We start from the raw sequence: 15,285 nt of genomic DNA, 5'->3' as shown, positions 1-15,285 counted from the left end.
GCCTTTTTAAGGTAACAACTGTGCATTTCATATTTTTACTGTCCAACCAGTGGATGTTGTTCTACATCAACCTTTTTAATAATAGATCAGAATAAAACAACAGCTTCAACAAGCTGTACAGGCATTTGCCACATGTATTTGTTCAGTGAATGACATCTATGTTTATCACTGTCAGACCTTATATTCATCCTGCATACAGATGCATGCTGGCCAAATGAAGGACATCATTTGCAATCGAGGTATGAGTCAGTCAGATCCTTAGGGGGACAAGGAACAGACCAACTAAACTGATAGTACTTAGCTTGATAAAAATTATGACAGAATAACTTTAAATGACTGATGTGTTATTTGTGCAATTATAGAACATGTTTTTGTGTTATCATATAGCTATTTTTTCAGAGTCTTTTAAAGACAGGAAATAATAATGCCCTGTTTTGTTTAGACATTTAATTGCAATTGACATGCATCTGTTTTCTTAATATATTCATGCACATGCATTTTATGACCTGTTCACATTTATAAATGCACAAACAATCAGAGTATGCGAGACGACCAGAGCAGAAGTTATACAGTGCCATTTAACCTCTGGGCATTTTGTGTATAAGGAACATAATTTCTCTCACAATCAAATGCAGTCATGAGGCTGTAAATAGCTTTGCTCCCTTCTTTAATGCCTTCTATTACCCTACTGACCTCTCAGCTGCTATAGTAAAACAACTTAAAGATGTAGCACTAGGCAGCAAAGAAGTCCAGGAAACTAAATGTCAAAATGCAATACATTACAGACATGTTAATGCAGCATTGATTACAATGTAATTATTTGATCTTCACAATGATTTTAAAGGAGACACTTCATTTTCTTTCATCTTACATTATGCAGGAGATAAATTACAACAAACCAATATACAATGACTTTGATATACCGCTGTACAAAGATCAAGATATTTGTAGGGTTTGCTGCAAGAGATGAATATAAATACTTAAGTTCTCCACTGTTTTGAGTGAATAAATGTTTTGGCTTCATATAGGTGTATAATAATATTAGTAATAGCAATATTAATACAAATATTAATTATTATTATTTTTAATAATATATTTCATTACATCATTTTTACACTGTGTAATTTTATAAAGAGCAATTTATTTAACTCTAAGAAACATTGTTTAATAGTTTCAACTGCCGTAATTCCTCATTTTTGCCAAGTCATGCATTCTCGATGTCCAATATCATGTTTTATCAGCAAACACTTTTCGGGTTTGCCACCCATTGGCAGGAACTGGAGGTACAGCAAGGCTATATCTAAATACGTGCATCTTCTCTGACCGCAAAGGCTGTGACATAATAATGCATATCTGCAATATAAGAAAAACATCCATACTTTCTTAATTATGAGGCTTGTAAACTTATTCTTAAAGTATCCATACAGATTTTTTTTTAATGGTTTTTCTACATAGAAATATAGATACAGAAAATTAAAACTACAAATCCCACAAACAGATCAAGTGGCTTCTGATTGGAGGTTATTGTAGCCAATCAAATCCCGCAGCAACACTGATGCAATTACAGCATCTCCCATCATGGCGGCTGTAGTCAAGGGATTCCCATTCAACCTGCCGTTTGCATCCATTCTGGTGATTTTCCTGCTATGTATCCAGTCCGGGGGAGGTCAAAAGAAAAAGGAGGTACTGATACATTCATAAAACTACCTTTCTTTGCATCCTGCGATATGTATATCTTATAAAAGACCCGAAGTGTGCAACCCTTGAATCTGTATCACCGCAGTTAAATGATGTTTAAAATATATGACCCTAGATGGTATGTATGTACGTGATGCATACAAAGAATATAAAGGTTTTTTTTTTTTAATAGTGTCGTATTTTACACAACAGGTATGGGAGGCTTATTATTTTGGTGTATCCGTGCGTGTGTCAGTTCTTTTGTAAAGGCAGCTGAGTGCCAGTGCCCGTGTGACGCTTGCGCGTGCCCGTAAACATGATAAGTCAATCTTTTTCATATTTTTAAGGGTACGTTGAATTCAAATAGTTAAAATAAAGCTATGCATTTCATACACATGTCTTATGTGTATGTTGATTGATTGTTTGCATATTTTATTATTCGTTTATTTAATATTTTGAATAAATTAATGTTTTATTTGAAAATGTATTAACTTAGAAGCCATTCTGCAGTTCTAATATTCCAATACTAATGGTAATATTTAAGTTTAATAATGTATGGCTACTGGGATTTGATTAGGTCAGAGCAACTTTGGGGAAGGGTTAATAATAATAATAATATATTATTATTATTAGCTTGTTATTATTATGATTGTTATCATTATTATTATTTCCTACATGAGTGTTGCATGGTCCTAAAAAGAGATTAAATCTTAACAAAACATGAGGCTTATTAATAATTGACATGAACACAGATAAATGAAATACTTAATATTATTTTTACCAAAAAAAATAAAAAATAAAAAATTTTCAGAATACCCTCATCATCATTTGTATTAAAGAAAAATCCTATGTATGTAAACATGTATTTGTTGGTTTCTGTTTCTTTATTTGTTGCTTCTAAGGGCCCAAACATAGGCCTACTTATCGTATGTACGCAAATGCAGACGCGAGGCTTCGCCAACGTGTGGTCCCGTTGTACATAAATTACGTGAGGTCTTGCGTTGCTCTGGTGGTTACAAACCTTGGACCACAAGGGGACGAAATAATTTTGTAGGTGCCACCAAACCGGATGTGGTGGAGTGACAGTTGAGGAGTGTGCTTTTCTATTTCCTAAAAAGGTGATTGATAAATATGCTTGTATAATCTAACTTGTTAAAAAAAAGAAAAAATCCACTGTAGCACCCCTTGTGGCAATGCTGAGAATACAGCGCGTACTTGCGTTAGGTTATGAATTGCGCTCTGAAACATTTCACAACGCAACAACGCATGAAATCGAGCTTGCGTAGCAAAATGCGTCTGCATTCACGTACTTACGTATGTTTGTGCCTTAATGCATTGTTCTTAATGTCAGGTGAAATATCATAAAGAGTCTCTCTATCTCTCTCTGTGTCTGTTCAGATCCTGCGAAAATATAATGAGTATTTGACCTTCACTCTCCCCTGCAGCAGAGGAGCAGGAAAATGATCATATTGAGCACAATTCGAGCAAAGTGGTGAAACAGCAACTTTCTGCTTTTTTAAATTAATTTCCTCATATTTCTTTTTCCTCTTTTGTCTTTTCCTTCCTCTTTTTCCTTCTCTGGTGCTCTATGGGTGATGAGAAAGGCAGTATTTGGGGTGACTGTTTTTAAGCCTTAATATATCTGTTATGGTTTGCACTGCCCTCTGTGAGCGTGGGAAGAAGAACAGAGAATAGTGTGTGAGGAATATTGTTTTTTCCTGCCAAGTTACTCGTTCATCATCACAGCCAAATTTTGTGTCTCGTTTTTTGGGTTTGACTTATGGGAGAAGATGAGAAAAGATGGAGTAAGCAGTTTTAGGCTGCTTGAGTTGCAGAGTCTTTGTTTTGCCTTTATTTCTCCTCAGAGTCAGCCTAAGCTGGACTTTCTTAGGCTTTAACGATGACTTCACCTTTTGTGTTGTTCTCATGCTGTCCTTTATTTGTTTACTCTCTGGGTGGGGCATACAGTTTGCATATGGGTACTGTTCTGTGTTTTTGGCATTTTGTGGATTCAGGTGCACAATCGTGATACAGTTGAACCATGTTTTCAGCTTAAATGTAAAGATAGACCAAATATATATTTCAACAATGTCAACTAATTGGCCAATGTTTTGATATTTCAAGATCATCTGCATTTCATCTGCAAATAAGTTTAGTTCACTCTTGATTTAGGGGAAAACAAACAAAATATATTGTACTGTGCAAAAGTTTTAGGCACTTTTTATTAAGATAATTATTTATATCTTCAGCTTTAGTGTGTCAATAGGAAATATAAATGTTAGACTCCCAAAAATTACTTTTGCAAATATAAAAGGTTAGAATAGAAGAACAGGGCAGTCTGCAACAGATGTCATGGCCCCCACAAAGCCCCCCACTGAATATCGTGTCAGTCTGTGATTACATAAAGAGACAGAAGCAATTGGTTCGGCCTAAATAGATAAAATAACTGTGACGAATTCTCCAAGAAGCTTGGAAAATCCTGTCTGCCAACAACCAAGGAAATCTGTGTCCAGGTGTACCTAGGAGAACTGGTGCTGTTTTAGAGGCAAAGGTGGTCACATCAAATATTGATTTAGCTTTTTTTATGTTTACTGACCTTTGTATGACAAGTGATAAAGTAAAGCTTTTTATTCTATTATTTTTGAAGACATCCTCACTATGCAAAATTTACTCAAGTGCCTAAAACTTTTGCACAGTACTGTAAATATACTGTATAATCCAGAATATAGGCACCTTTTTTGAGGACATGAGTGTGTCAAACACTTTTTTGCTGTTGCTGAATGGAGCCGAATGGATTACTTTTTTGGGCTTCAATATCTAAGGTACCATTCACTCCCATTATAAAGCTTGGAAGAGCCAGAATATTTTTTAATATATCTCTGATTGTGTTTGGCTGAAAGAACAAAGTCATATACACCTAGGATTTCTTGAGGTTGAGTAAATTATGGGATGATTTTCATTTTTGGGTGAACTAACCCTTTAATTGCGTTTTTATGACTGGATACATATTAAGATTTATAAATTATTGTAATTTAACATTTTTGAAGCAAAAGTGCATCGGGTTTGTTGTTTTGCCATTGTATTATAGAAAATGGAAGCCAGTGATTATAGTTTATAAAGCTATAAATATGAATATTTTTAACTGTTATGTTTTAGACTATGCACCATTTTAGACTGTTATGTTTCTAGTTTCTTATCTCTTAGTTTTATTTAGTTTTCATAATTTTTTACTTTTAACAAAGGGTACACTTTAAAAGCCACAATATACAATTTTACATGCTTCAAGTGAAATCATAAGATTGATTATTGTAGAAAAGATTAATTAGTACGAAGCACTGTTAATTAATAAAATAGCCCTGATATTAAAAGCTTCTTATATCAGCTTAAATAGACTGATGCAGATGAAAATGTGTCAATACCAATATGTTAAGGGCACTAAAAATCTCAATATTTATAATAGTGATCCATCAATAGGTTTTTTTCATTAACAATTCTAAAACATTAACATATTCCCCCTTTTTTCATTTGGTTACATCCTTGGATATGTTTTTTCTAGTTCTTTACTCTTAAACTGTATGACTCCCACACTCTTCCACCGTGTCTATTCCTCATAGTCTTGTAATGTCTGCAGCAGGAATATTGTTATCTGAGTCAGACCCATGATAGCTCCATCCTGACTACAGCAGCTGGAGCTGAATAGCAGTGTGATCCCTTCTCCCTTCAGCTCTCAAACGATGGCTCTACTCATTACTGCTCAGACTGGCACTGGGGCAAAAGGTTTGAAAGACAGCAAGGCAAGTTTATGTTCTGAAACAACTGAAATGTTTGAAGTCTTAAAGCCTCACTCATGCTGGGGTGAATAGTGCGAAGAGGGCCACCCCGCTGAGTGTTTGATGAAGGCAGTTTAATTCTAAAAGCTCAGAGACATAATGATGCATACATGTAGTCATCCACGGATAGGAAAAGAGCGTCATGCTGCTCTGCCTCTTTTATTCTTTCCCCCTTTCAATATTTCTCTTTCTTCAACCCATCGTGATGGACTACTCTCGAGAAGCAGTGATCTCTTAGACTGGGGACACGGTTGCATTGTGCAGACCTGCATATATGCATTTCCATAATGAGTCTCAAGACTCAGCAAGATTAAAATTCTAAATACAACACGGCTCACTGCAAATTAATCTCCCTGTCTTCTGTTGGGAGAGATGATGATGTCTAGAGCATCAAGAGGTAGTTTTATTTTTTGTTCCTCACTAAGAGAGGACAGGAAATTATGGGGAAATGGAATTGGGAAATGATGTGCACACCACGGCTCAACAAGCTGAGGAAAGCGCACCAACCTCTAGGCAGTGCCTCTCAAAATTTACACACAATCTGACATATGTAACACTGCTGCCTGTCTCTATTTATTTTGCATGTATTTGTTTTAATACTAAAATACTTACTTTTGTCTCAGTATAATATGCCGACTTTGAAGTAATTCAATCGAAAGTTGACTTCCTGAAGAGTATAAACACTGGCACATGGTCCGAAATCTCAGCCTCTATCTTAACCAATAGTGTGAGTTTGGGGTGGAACTACATGGCCAAAAGGATGTGGAGCTCCCAATGTGAAAAACTCCCAATGGAGTTTTTCCTCACTTTGCTATAACTCTCTTCTGGGAAGTCTTTCCTCTAGATGTTGGAACATGGCTGAAGGAATTTCCTCCCATTCAGACACAAGAGCATCAGTAAGACCAAGCACATATTGACTGAAAGACTTTCTGATGCTCCACACTCCAGCTCAGCAAGTGGCGATAATGCACCATAAGCTGGATTGCCAACTGGCAATAAACTTCACAAGAAGAAGAAACACTTTCTTTCCCGTGACTGCGCGATGAATAATGAAAATATTTTAACTAAATAAAACATAAATAAACAGCAATGGAGTTGATGTTGGGAGTTGTTGTTGTGTTCAGTTGATAGCTGTATTGCATTAACAGTGCTGTCTTGTTCAGTACAATGATTTCATATTAGCCGGTTAGCTAGCTAGCGACTACCGAGCATCATTACCGGTTTCCATGACAGCAGAGCTATATTTTGCTGCTAGACTGCTAGCTAGTTGTGTGTATAACTTTGCCTAAATGCTTGCATTTTTAGTGAGATGTACCTGATCCGATTGTCTACATATAGAACATAGGCTAAATAGTAATGCTGTCTGTCGATTAAAATGTTTAATCGCTTTTAACTGCATAATTTGTTTTGAGTTAATTGCTATTAATCAGAGATTTTAAAAGTCCTGAAATTTAACACAATATATACTTCTTTTCCTTTCAAAATGCAATTACTTTCAACTTAGAAAAGAAAACGTCTCTGTTACTGATGTAACCTCCGATCCCTGATGGAGGGTACGAGACGCTGTGTCGATGAGTTGACACTAGGGGTTGCACCTGCGGAGCCCAGACATCTCTGATCTTGAGAAAAGGCCAATGGAAATTGGTGTGTGAAATTTGCATGCCACTCCCCCGGATATACAGGTATAAAAGGAGTGACGCTGCAGCACACATCAGGTATCGCACTGAGGAGCCGAGCTGAAGACCCGGACATTTCGGCAGTTGGTTCAGTGTTGTGGCAGTAGGGACACAAAGTCTCGTTCCCTCCATCAGGGGCAGACCTCTGTGTGCCTCGTACCCAGCGCAGCAAGCCGTCGCATAACTACCCCCAAAACACTGGCAGGCATGAAGCGGTCCCCTGCACCTAGGGGAACGGCTACCTGCTCAGAACTATAATGACTGGCTGGCTCAGCCGTGGCCTTCTCTCTATTGTTCTCCCCAAAAAGGAACGAAATCGTTCGGCTGGGGGCCAGATATATGGTCCAAGCTGAGGGGTGTCCCTCCAAAGAGGAGGACAAAACAGAGACCACACCCGGCCTCGGCCTTTACTCACCCACAACACACAGTCTTACCGGTAAGGAGTGGAAGGATATTGTGCGGAGCGGCGTCATGGTAGGTCCTACACAAGGGGGGAGGAGTTACTACAAACACGGCCACCAAGGACAGAGGGACCTCTGCCCAAGGAAGACGCGGTTTACTAGCAGGGAAACCATTTTGCAGAATGCTCGTAGACCAGCAGGGGGCGGCACATGCAGTGCGTGGTATGCCATAGTGATGGCATCGACGACCCAGTGGGCGATCCTCTGTTTGGAGACAGCGCTTCCCTTCCGCTGTCCACCGAAGCAGACAAAGAGCTGTTTGGAGCTTCTAAAGCTCTGCGTGCGATCCAAGTAGATGCGAAGAGCATGCACCGGTCACAGCAACGCCAAGGCTGGGTCTGCCTCCTCCTGGGGCAGCACTTGCAGGTTCACCACCTGATCCCTGAAAGGGGTCGTGGGAACCTTGGGCACGTAGCCCGGTCGGGGTCTCAGGATGACGTGAGAGTAAGCCGGACCAAAATCTAGTCACAGTTCGCTGACAGAGAACGCCTGCAAGTCCCCCACCCTCTTGATGGAGGTGAACGCCGTCAGGAGGGCGGTCTTCAGAGAGAGCGCCTTTCGCTCTGCTGACTCAAGTGGCTCGAAGGGAGCTCCCCAATGGACCACGGAGATGTCCCACCAGGGAACGAGGCATGACCTGGGGGGTTTAACCTCCTTGCGCCTCTCAGGAACCTGATGATCAAATCGTGCTTCCCTAAATACTTACCGTCCACTGCATCGTGATCTGCCGATATGGTGGCTACATACACTTTCATGGTGGAGGGGGACTTTTCCTGCAGAAAGGAAAGCACTGATCCAACTGCGTATCTCTGGGGGTCTTCACCTCGGGAAGAACGCCACTGAGCAAACAGACGCCACTTCAGGCCATAAAGGCGCCTCGTTGAGGGGGCACTCGCCTGAGTGATCATGTCTACCACTGCGGTTGGTAGGCCACCGAAGTGTTCCGCGTCCCGTCCAAGGGCCAGACATGGAGATTCCAGAGGTCTGGTTGCGGGTGCCAGATGGTGCCCCGTCCCTGAGAAAGAAGGTCCTTCCTCAGGGGAATTCGCCGGGGGGGGGGGGGAGCGTCACGAGGAGCATGAGGTCCGAGAACCAAATCCGGGAGGGCCAATAAGAGGCCACTAAGAGGACCTGCTCCCCGGTATTCAGCCTGTGACTGAGCCGTCGCACCCGAGCGTGGGAGTCCAGCCGAGTCCTCGGCATCAGACATGACGTACTCGCTCTCCGATGCCGCGATCGAAAGCTCATCGTCGTCAGTTGCTCCGAACGAGACCACGTGTCCGCTGTGAAACTAACTGGCAACCTCGCCCAAGTGCTCTGTTGGAGCATACCAGCGTGACGGGGAGTGGGACGTCCGTGGGGGAATACCCGGCGAAGAGGCTCCCACTGAGGTCCCCATATTGCCCCCAGTGCTAACCGACCCCGCCTCAGGACCGAGTCGGGGAGCCACTGGGGTGGCTTGCGCTCTTACGAGGGCGAGCCGCGACCGCAACTTAGCCATGGTCATGTCCTTGCAGTAAGGAGTAGGTATATATAAATATATATATAAACGAAGTTATTCACTCCATGAACTTTTTCTGCTGCTGAAGCACCCAGGAGTGTGTCCTCAGCACAACGTAGTGTGCGAGGGGGAGAACCACTGGAAAGCGCCGTAGCTCCAACTGCGTGTAGAGATGAATGGAGGCGGCAGAGGAATTCAGCTCTGTGACTTGCTCGCTCGGCTCCGAAGAAGATAGCTGATGTGTGTTTCAGCGTCACTCCTTTTATACCGTATGTCCGGGGGAGTGGCATGCAAATTCCACATGCCAATTTCCATTGGCCTTTTCTCAAGATCAGAGATGTCTGGGCTCTGCAGTAGCGACCCCTAGTGTCAACTCATCGACACAACGTCGAGTGAGTGACAGATAGGGAACAAAACATAATGTAACAATATAATATAATGCTTTATTAACATTTTCCAAACAAAGCTTTCCACAGTATAAAGATAGAAATCATTAAAATAGCACATTTAAGTAACATCAAACATTTCCAAAAGTCGGAGTTGGACTAATTGGAAGAGCTAGTTTCCCCACATGTTGCATATTCATTGCAATGGGCCACCTTGATCTTCACGTGAAACAAACAAAAACGTCTCATTCTGCGGTTTGGTGATATTTAAGACTTGATGTGCTTCTGTGGTGATTAAAATGCACCTTTCATAGGCTGAAAAAGTCCCACCTGGGCTTGCTTTGTTCATCAAATAGAGTTAAGAGGTCATTTCTCCATCATTTTATCATGGAGCACTGTTGTATATGTGTGCAGAGATTCTTCAATTTACTGAGATAACTACCTCCATGGATCTATAGCTGAGAGCATAATGGTCAACTGGTGTGTTACAACAGTACATAGAATATCTATGGGACTGCTGTGTTATGCTATTTTTACTAAACTTGTAAGCTCAAGTTTATAGAAGGGCTCTGGTGTGTGTGTTGTGAAGTGTTCATCAGTTTAATGGCTTGGGGCGGACACATTACAAAGGTTTCGCCTTTCATGTTGTATTAATTGTGATTAACGCATTAACTATCAAGAAAAAAATAAAGCATTAAGCTTTTTAAATTGATCGCATGTTTAATTTAGCTCTACTAAATATAGAAAATTACTCAAAAGTTTATCATCGATATAATTTCTTTTTTGATACATATCAAATATAATTTATCTGTGTACAGTCAAGATGAATGTATATTTTATTAATTCTCCAAACCCCAACCCTAAACCTAACTGTCAGTGGAGTAAAAAGTTTATCTTAAAGGGAAAATGCAACCTCTAAATCACGCTTATCATTGGTTATGTGAACGCGATTACTCCTGGTTTCCTTGAGACCAGATTCAAAAACATTGAAATGTTTTAGAAAAACTATTTTCATTTTCAATGCACACTTTTCATTGAAAATTATTTTTGCAATTCTGTTTGGTGCCACTAGTGGAGCAAAATGTACACACTTAACTTTTACTTATTTAAACAGAGATACAAAGACACACAGAGTGATATCTGATATATTATACAGAAAGAGAAGAGAGTAAGGAATGAATGCACAAAGGAGCGTGAACCGACAGCACAAGTGCACAGCTTTCACTCCCATGTCTGGGCAGAGAGACTTGTGAGCCGTGTTTAAGGCCCAGTGTACTGGATTTGTGAAATAATTTGTATTGTGCTTGAGAAGCATTACCAAATATTATTTTTTATGCCATCCAGACAGACGTGGTGCCCCAGCCGCTGGTAGACTGTGATATATTAACATTAGACCCAGGGCCATTGCACATGCATTGCTTCGAGAGAATCATTCTACAAATTGAGTGACCTAGCCCTCAAACCCCTACTTTCTTCTCCAATACACATGCTTGGGCCATTCTTTCACTTTGTATTTTAAAATGCAAAATAAGGCTTTAAAAATATGAAACAAAAAAGAGCAATTAATATTTAGCAGGCCCCGGTACCCTCTGGTCTGCTCTGATGTCAGTCCCAGGTCTGCTGGTGTAATTCCATTTCCCTTGTACATTTTATTCAATATTCAAGGGATTTGTAGGCCATTTGTATCAAGTGCATTGATATTCTTACCTTCTTGCCTATAGGGAGGAATTAGAAAAATAGGTCTAGCTGACAAATGGTGTATGTTCAGTGCACTCACTGCAATGTATAAATGGTATAGCCTATATATATATGCAACTCTGTAAAAAAGTATAAGTATAGTTAATATTCCAGGTTCAATACAATCATTTGTGTCATAATGTTGATTACCACAAAAAAATAATTTAAACTCATTCCTACTCAAAAAAGCAAAAATCAGGGTTACATTGAGGCTCTTGCAATGGAAGTGAATGGGGCTAAAACTTAAACCTGAAAATACTCACTGTTTCAAAAGTATAAAGCCACAAGATGTAAATAATATGCGTGGTAACATGATTTTAGTGTGATGAAATCACTTATTAACTTTCTGTGTAAAGATCTATCCAATTTTACAACTTTGACATCATTGTGCTATAAACCTTGTAATTTTTGTGATAATAAACATTATGGCACAAATGCTGTGGATTCTTCTTACATTGTATTATAAAACGGTTAGTTCCAATCCTTGATTCTGATTGGTCAATAGCTGTGCTTTATTCACGATAAAACACAGCTATGACCGCTTCACCCAACGGTTCTATTTATCACTGCGCCCTTAGCAACACCCTTAGCAACCACACGTATCAACATAAACATAGAAAAAAACGTAAGAATTAAAAAGGCTAAAATGTTTAAAGTAAATTTCGATTTACTAGGTGGCATGACGATGGATAAGTGGTTTGAGGAACAATTTGTAGAGACTTCTACAAATATGAGCCGTCATGCTGAAGTGCTGAAATGTAACATTGATACATTCGAGAAGACTCGTAATGAAAAAATTACCGTGCAGCAAACACAATGGGCAGTGAAATGCTTCGGTGACTGGTGTAGTGAAAAGGGTTGCATCATTGATTTTAAACAAATCACCAAGACGGAACTCAACGCACTTCTCCGTGACTTCTACGGAACTGTCAGAAGCTCCAAAGGCGAAAAATATAGGATCAGTAGCTATGTAGCGTTACGTGCGGGTCTGAACAGATTCCTGAATGATCCACCTTTGAGTTTGTCCTGGTGTCTGATGAGAGACAGCGAATTCACCTCATCCAATAATGTTTTCATTGGAGTCCTAAAGACAATGAGAAGAGAGGGTCGTGATAAAACGGGAGCATCACACACCGATTTCTACTAAAGATTTCAGCACCATAAAACTGTCCGATGCGCTTAATCCTAACACACCTGAAGGACTCGTAAACAAAGTCTGGTTTGACGTGCAGTTACACTTTGGACGTAGAGGAAAAGAGGGGAACCGAGAACTCATTCCAGACTCATTCCGCAACGGTTTGTTGTTTTTATTTGAGCTTTCATGCATATTACATATTGGAACGTTGTTGTTCACGGTCAGGGACTATTTTATTCTAGCGGAAGGAATGCTTTTATTGATTTAACTTCATGAAATTTCCACTAATACATTTTTTTTTCTTTAATATTGTGTGGTAACCGTTTTATAAAAGCAATAAGGTACTCGAGGCAAGTGCTGTATCGTGAATAAGTAACGGCTGAAGGGGTTGCAGGCACTCCGCTTCGCATCGTGCCTAACAACGGCCTTCAGCCGTTACTTATTCACGATACAGCACAGCCTCTCGTACCTTATTGCTTACTTAAACCAGGAGTATTCTTTTTAAAAACTGGAATCTGTGTTTGCTAGAACTGAAAAAATACAATGGCATAATGAAATGTAAATTTGTGTCTGTATATTTTACATTTCATTACTGTATATTTAATTAAAGTGTATAATAGTAGTATAACAAGTTACTACAAAACTCTTATTATTAGTAATTTAAAATGTAGGCTAATGATAACCACCATAAATCACATGGTAAAACAGAAAACAAGGCCACATGATGACTTAGTTCATCAACATTGGTTTAAATAAATATTATTTAAATAAAATAAAAAATTTCATAGAACAAATTACATCTTGTCTTGTTAAATATAAATGATCAGTATACGATATATGGTTAGGTAACTAACCAATTAACAGCCTCTTACTGTAGCTTTCTTAAATTTAGTTTCCCAACTACTTTGGGTCAGGCCTAATTTTTACAGTAAACAATATGAAAAAAAGTTTCTGATCAAATTATGTGACATCGGATAATTCTATTTCTTTATTTTAATGTTTTGCACTAGAAGGCAGCAGCCCTGTTGAATGAATGATAATAGCTTGTGTGGCAGAGCTGTCTGTTTGATGGATGCTTTCTGTTCCAGAGATGACGCCCTGCCTAGTTTTTGACATTTTGGTCAGAAATGTGGCATTATTAGAGAACAGTTATTTTTGAAAGGGAAAGGGAGGGTATGTCAGATTGACCACAAGGAAATCAGATGTTTTCTGTTTTAAATTAGTAAGAGGCACAATGTGTCTGTGTTTGAATGGCAACACGCAGTACAGTGGCCCCAAAGAGTATATTAAGTCACACTCAAAATGTATGAATATCATTGCCTTGGATAACAACATTTACATTTTTACCATCAAGTTCACAGGTGTTCTGGCAGAGTTCAAACAAATAATTGTGATTATGATGATTAATTGCCTGTTTTAGGGCTATGATGATTAATTGTCTGTTTTAGGTGTTTCACGAATATGACGATTACCATACAAACTCACTATGGGTGCTTCATGCACACAACAAATTAATTTATACAAATTTAGCTTGGGTCATATAACAAAATAAGGGTTTCTGATTTCCTTTTCAGGCATCAAAAATGTATGAATTACAGTCAAATATAAAAGTATAAAATGTAAAATAATTAAAATAATATTTTTATTATCAAATTATGTCTAAATAACTAAAATATATCTCTGTTATTTGTACGATTTACTTTTGTTCGATTGGACTTTTTCAATTTTTTGTTTTCTTTTGCCTCTTTTGTAACCCAGACAACCTTTATAGCTATTATATTATATTATGAAATAGTAAAATATTTCTGCCTTAAATTCTTCACTTTCACACTTTATTTTAAGGCTCTCTGATTAACTCATAAGCCCTAATTTCTCGTGAAGGAAGACTTTAAGATTCTGTTTCTTGCATTTTATCATTGCATTAACACTGTGTGAATAAACCCACAATGACCATGGACATTTGCCATTACATGGCCATTAAGTGAAACTTGAGAGCTTTGCATTCTCAAAATGAATGCGTTTATACCTTGTTTATATTTTCACGGGAGTTTGGCGCAAGCCTCTGTAGACGGCGTGCACATCACGCTTGAGAAGTGGTTAATCTTCACACGCTCACAAGAGAGCTGCTCTTGTGATGTCTGCGGTGAGGTTCCCTGAGATGCTCGGAGTTCAACTGAATGAGACACAAGTGCTTTTTCCTGCATGCTCATGAGACGGCATGCAGGGATAGACGAGGCTGAATTCAGCTTCTTAATCAACTGCTTTTTATTCAGTAAAAGGGCCTTGGTGTTTCGACATTACACAACTCTATCACTGGCAAGTGAAATGTTAATATTTAATTGCCAGTGGCTAATAACAGGCGTTTTTTTGGTTGCATAGTGCGAAATTTACTCTCATATTCTAGCAAAAATCGCAATTTAGAGGGCTGCAGTGTCTGTTTACACACAGCAGTGGAATGGAACAAGATGCGTGTTTAGAAGTTGAACTTGTTCCGCTCTTAAAACTTGGTGCACATCGCTGGAAAGGCATCAAAATGGTCAAAGACGTCCATCTAGTGCATGCTTAAATAGACCAACAATTAAAAATAGCACAGATGGCCTCAAGAACGTGTCCGTGACATGTTTATACTCAAAACACCAAGATCACAATGCAGCAAAATAAAACAGAATGAGAGTCTACTTTTAAGAGTACAGTGTCTTTTAAAAGTGGTGCAAGATGCATTACTGCCAAAGTCTGTCTAGTAGTGTTGTCAAAATTACCAGTTCTTCAGTACCAAGTCAATACAAAAATAGAAAAGATATAATGATACCAGTGTTTCTGCAGTACAGGTAGTACCAAGCACCGACTCTATCCGGTTCCAGCTGACTGAAACACAACAAGTG

General features: G+C 39.1%; 1 protein-coding gene across 1 annotated transcript in view; it reads left to right on the top strand.

Moving 5' to 3' along the window:
• The first annotated feature begins 1,563 nt into the window (after positions 1-1,563).
• Positions 1,564-15,285, top strand: part of LOC127643548 (tumor suppressor candidate 3-like) — a 100,263-nt gene continuing 86,541 nt past the window's right edge. Inside the window, exon 1 of the mRNA XM_052126339.1 lies at positions 1,564-1,683. Coding sequence (XP_051982299.1) covers positions 1,579-1,683 — 105 coding nt within the window. The 5' untranslated portion in view covers positions 1,564-1,578. The remainder of the gene's footprint in view (positions 1,684-15,285) is intronic.

Source organism: Xyrauchen texanus, chromosome 5 (assembly GCF_025860055.1).
Source record: "Xyrauchen texanus isolate HMW12.3.18 chromosome 5, RBS_HiC_50CHRs, whole genome shotgun sequence".
In the NCBI taxonomy this organism is placed as follows: Eukaryota; Metazoa; Chordata; class Actinopteri; order Cypriniformes; family Catostomidae; genus Xyrauchen; species Xyrauchen texanus.
The sequence above is the reverse complement of the archived record's forward strand: the minus strand, read 5'-3'. Positions and strand labels throughout refer to the sequence as shown.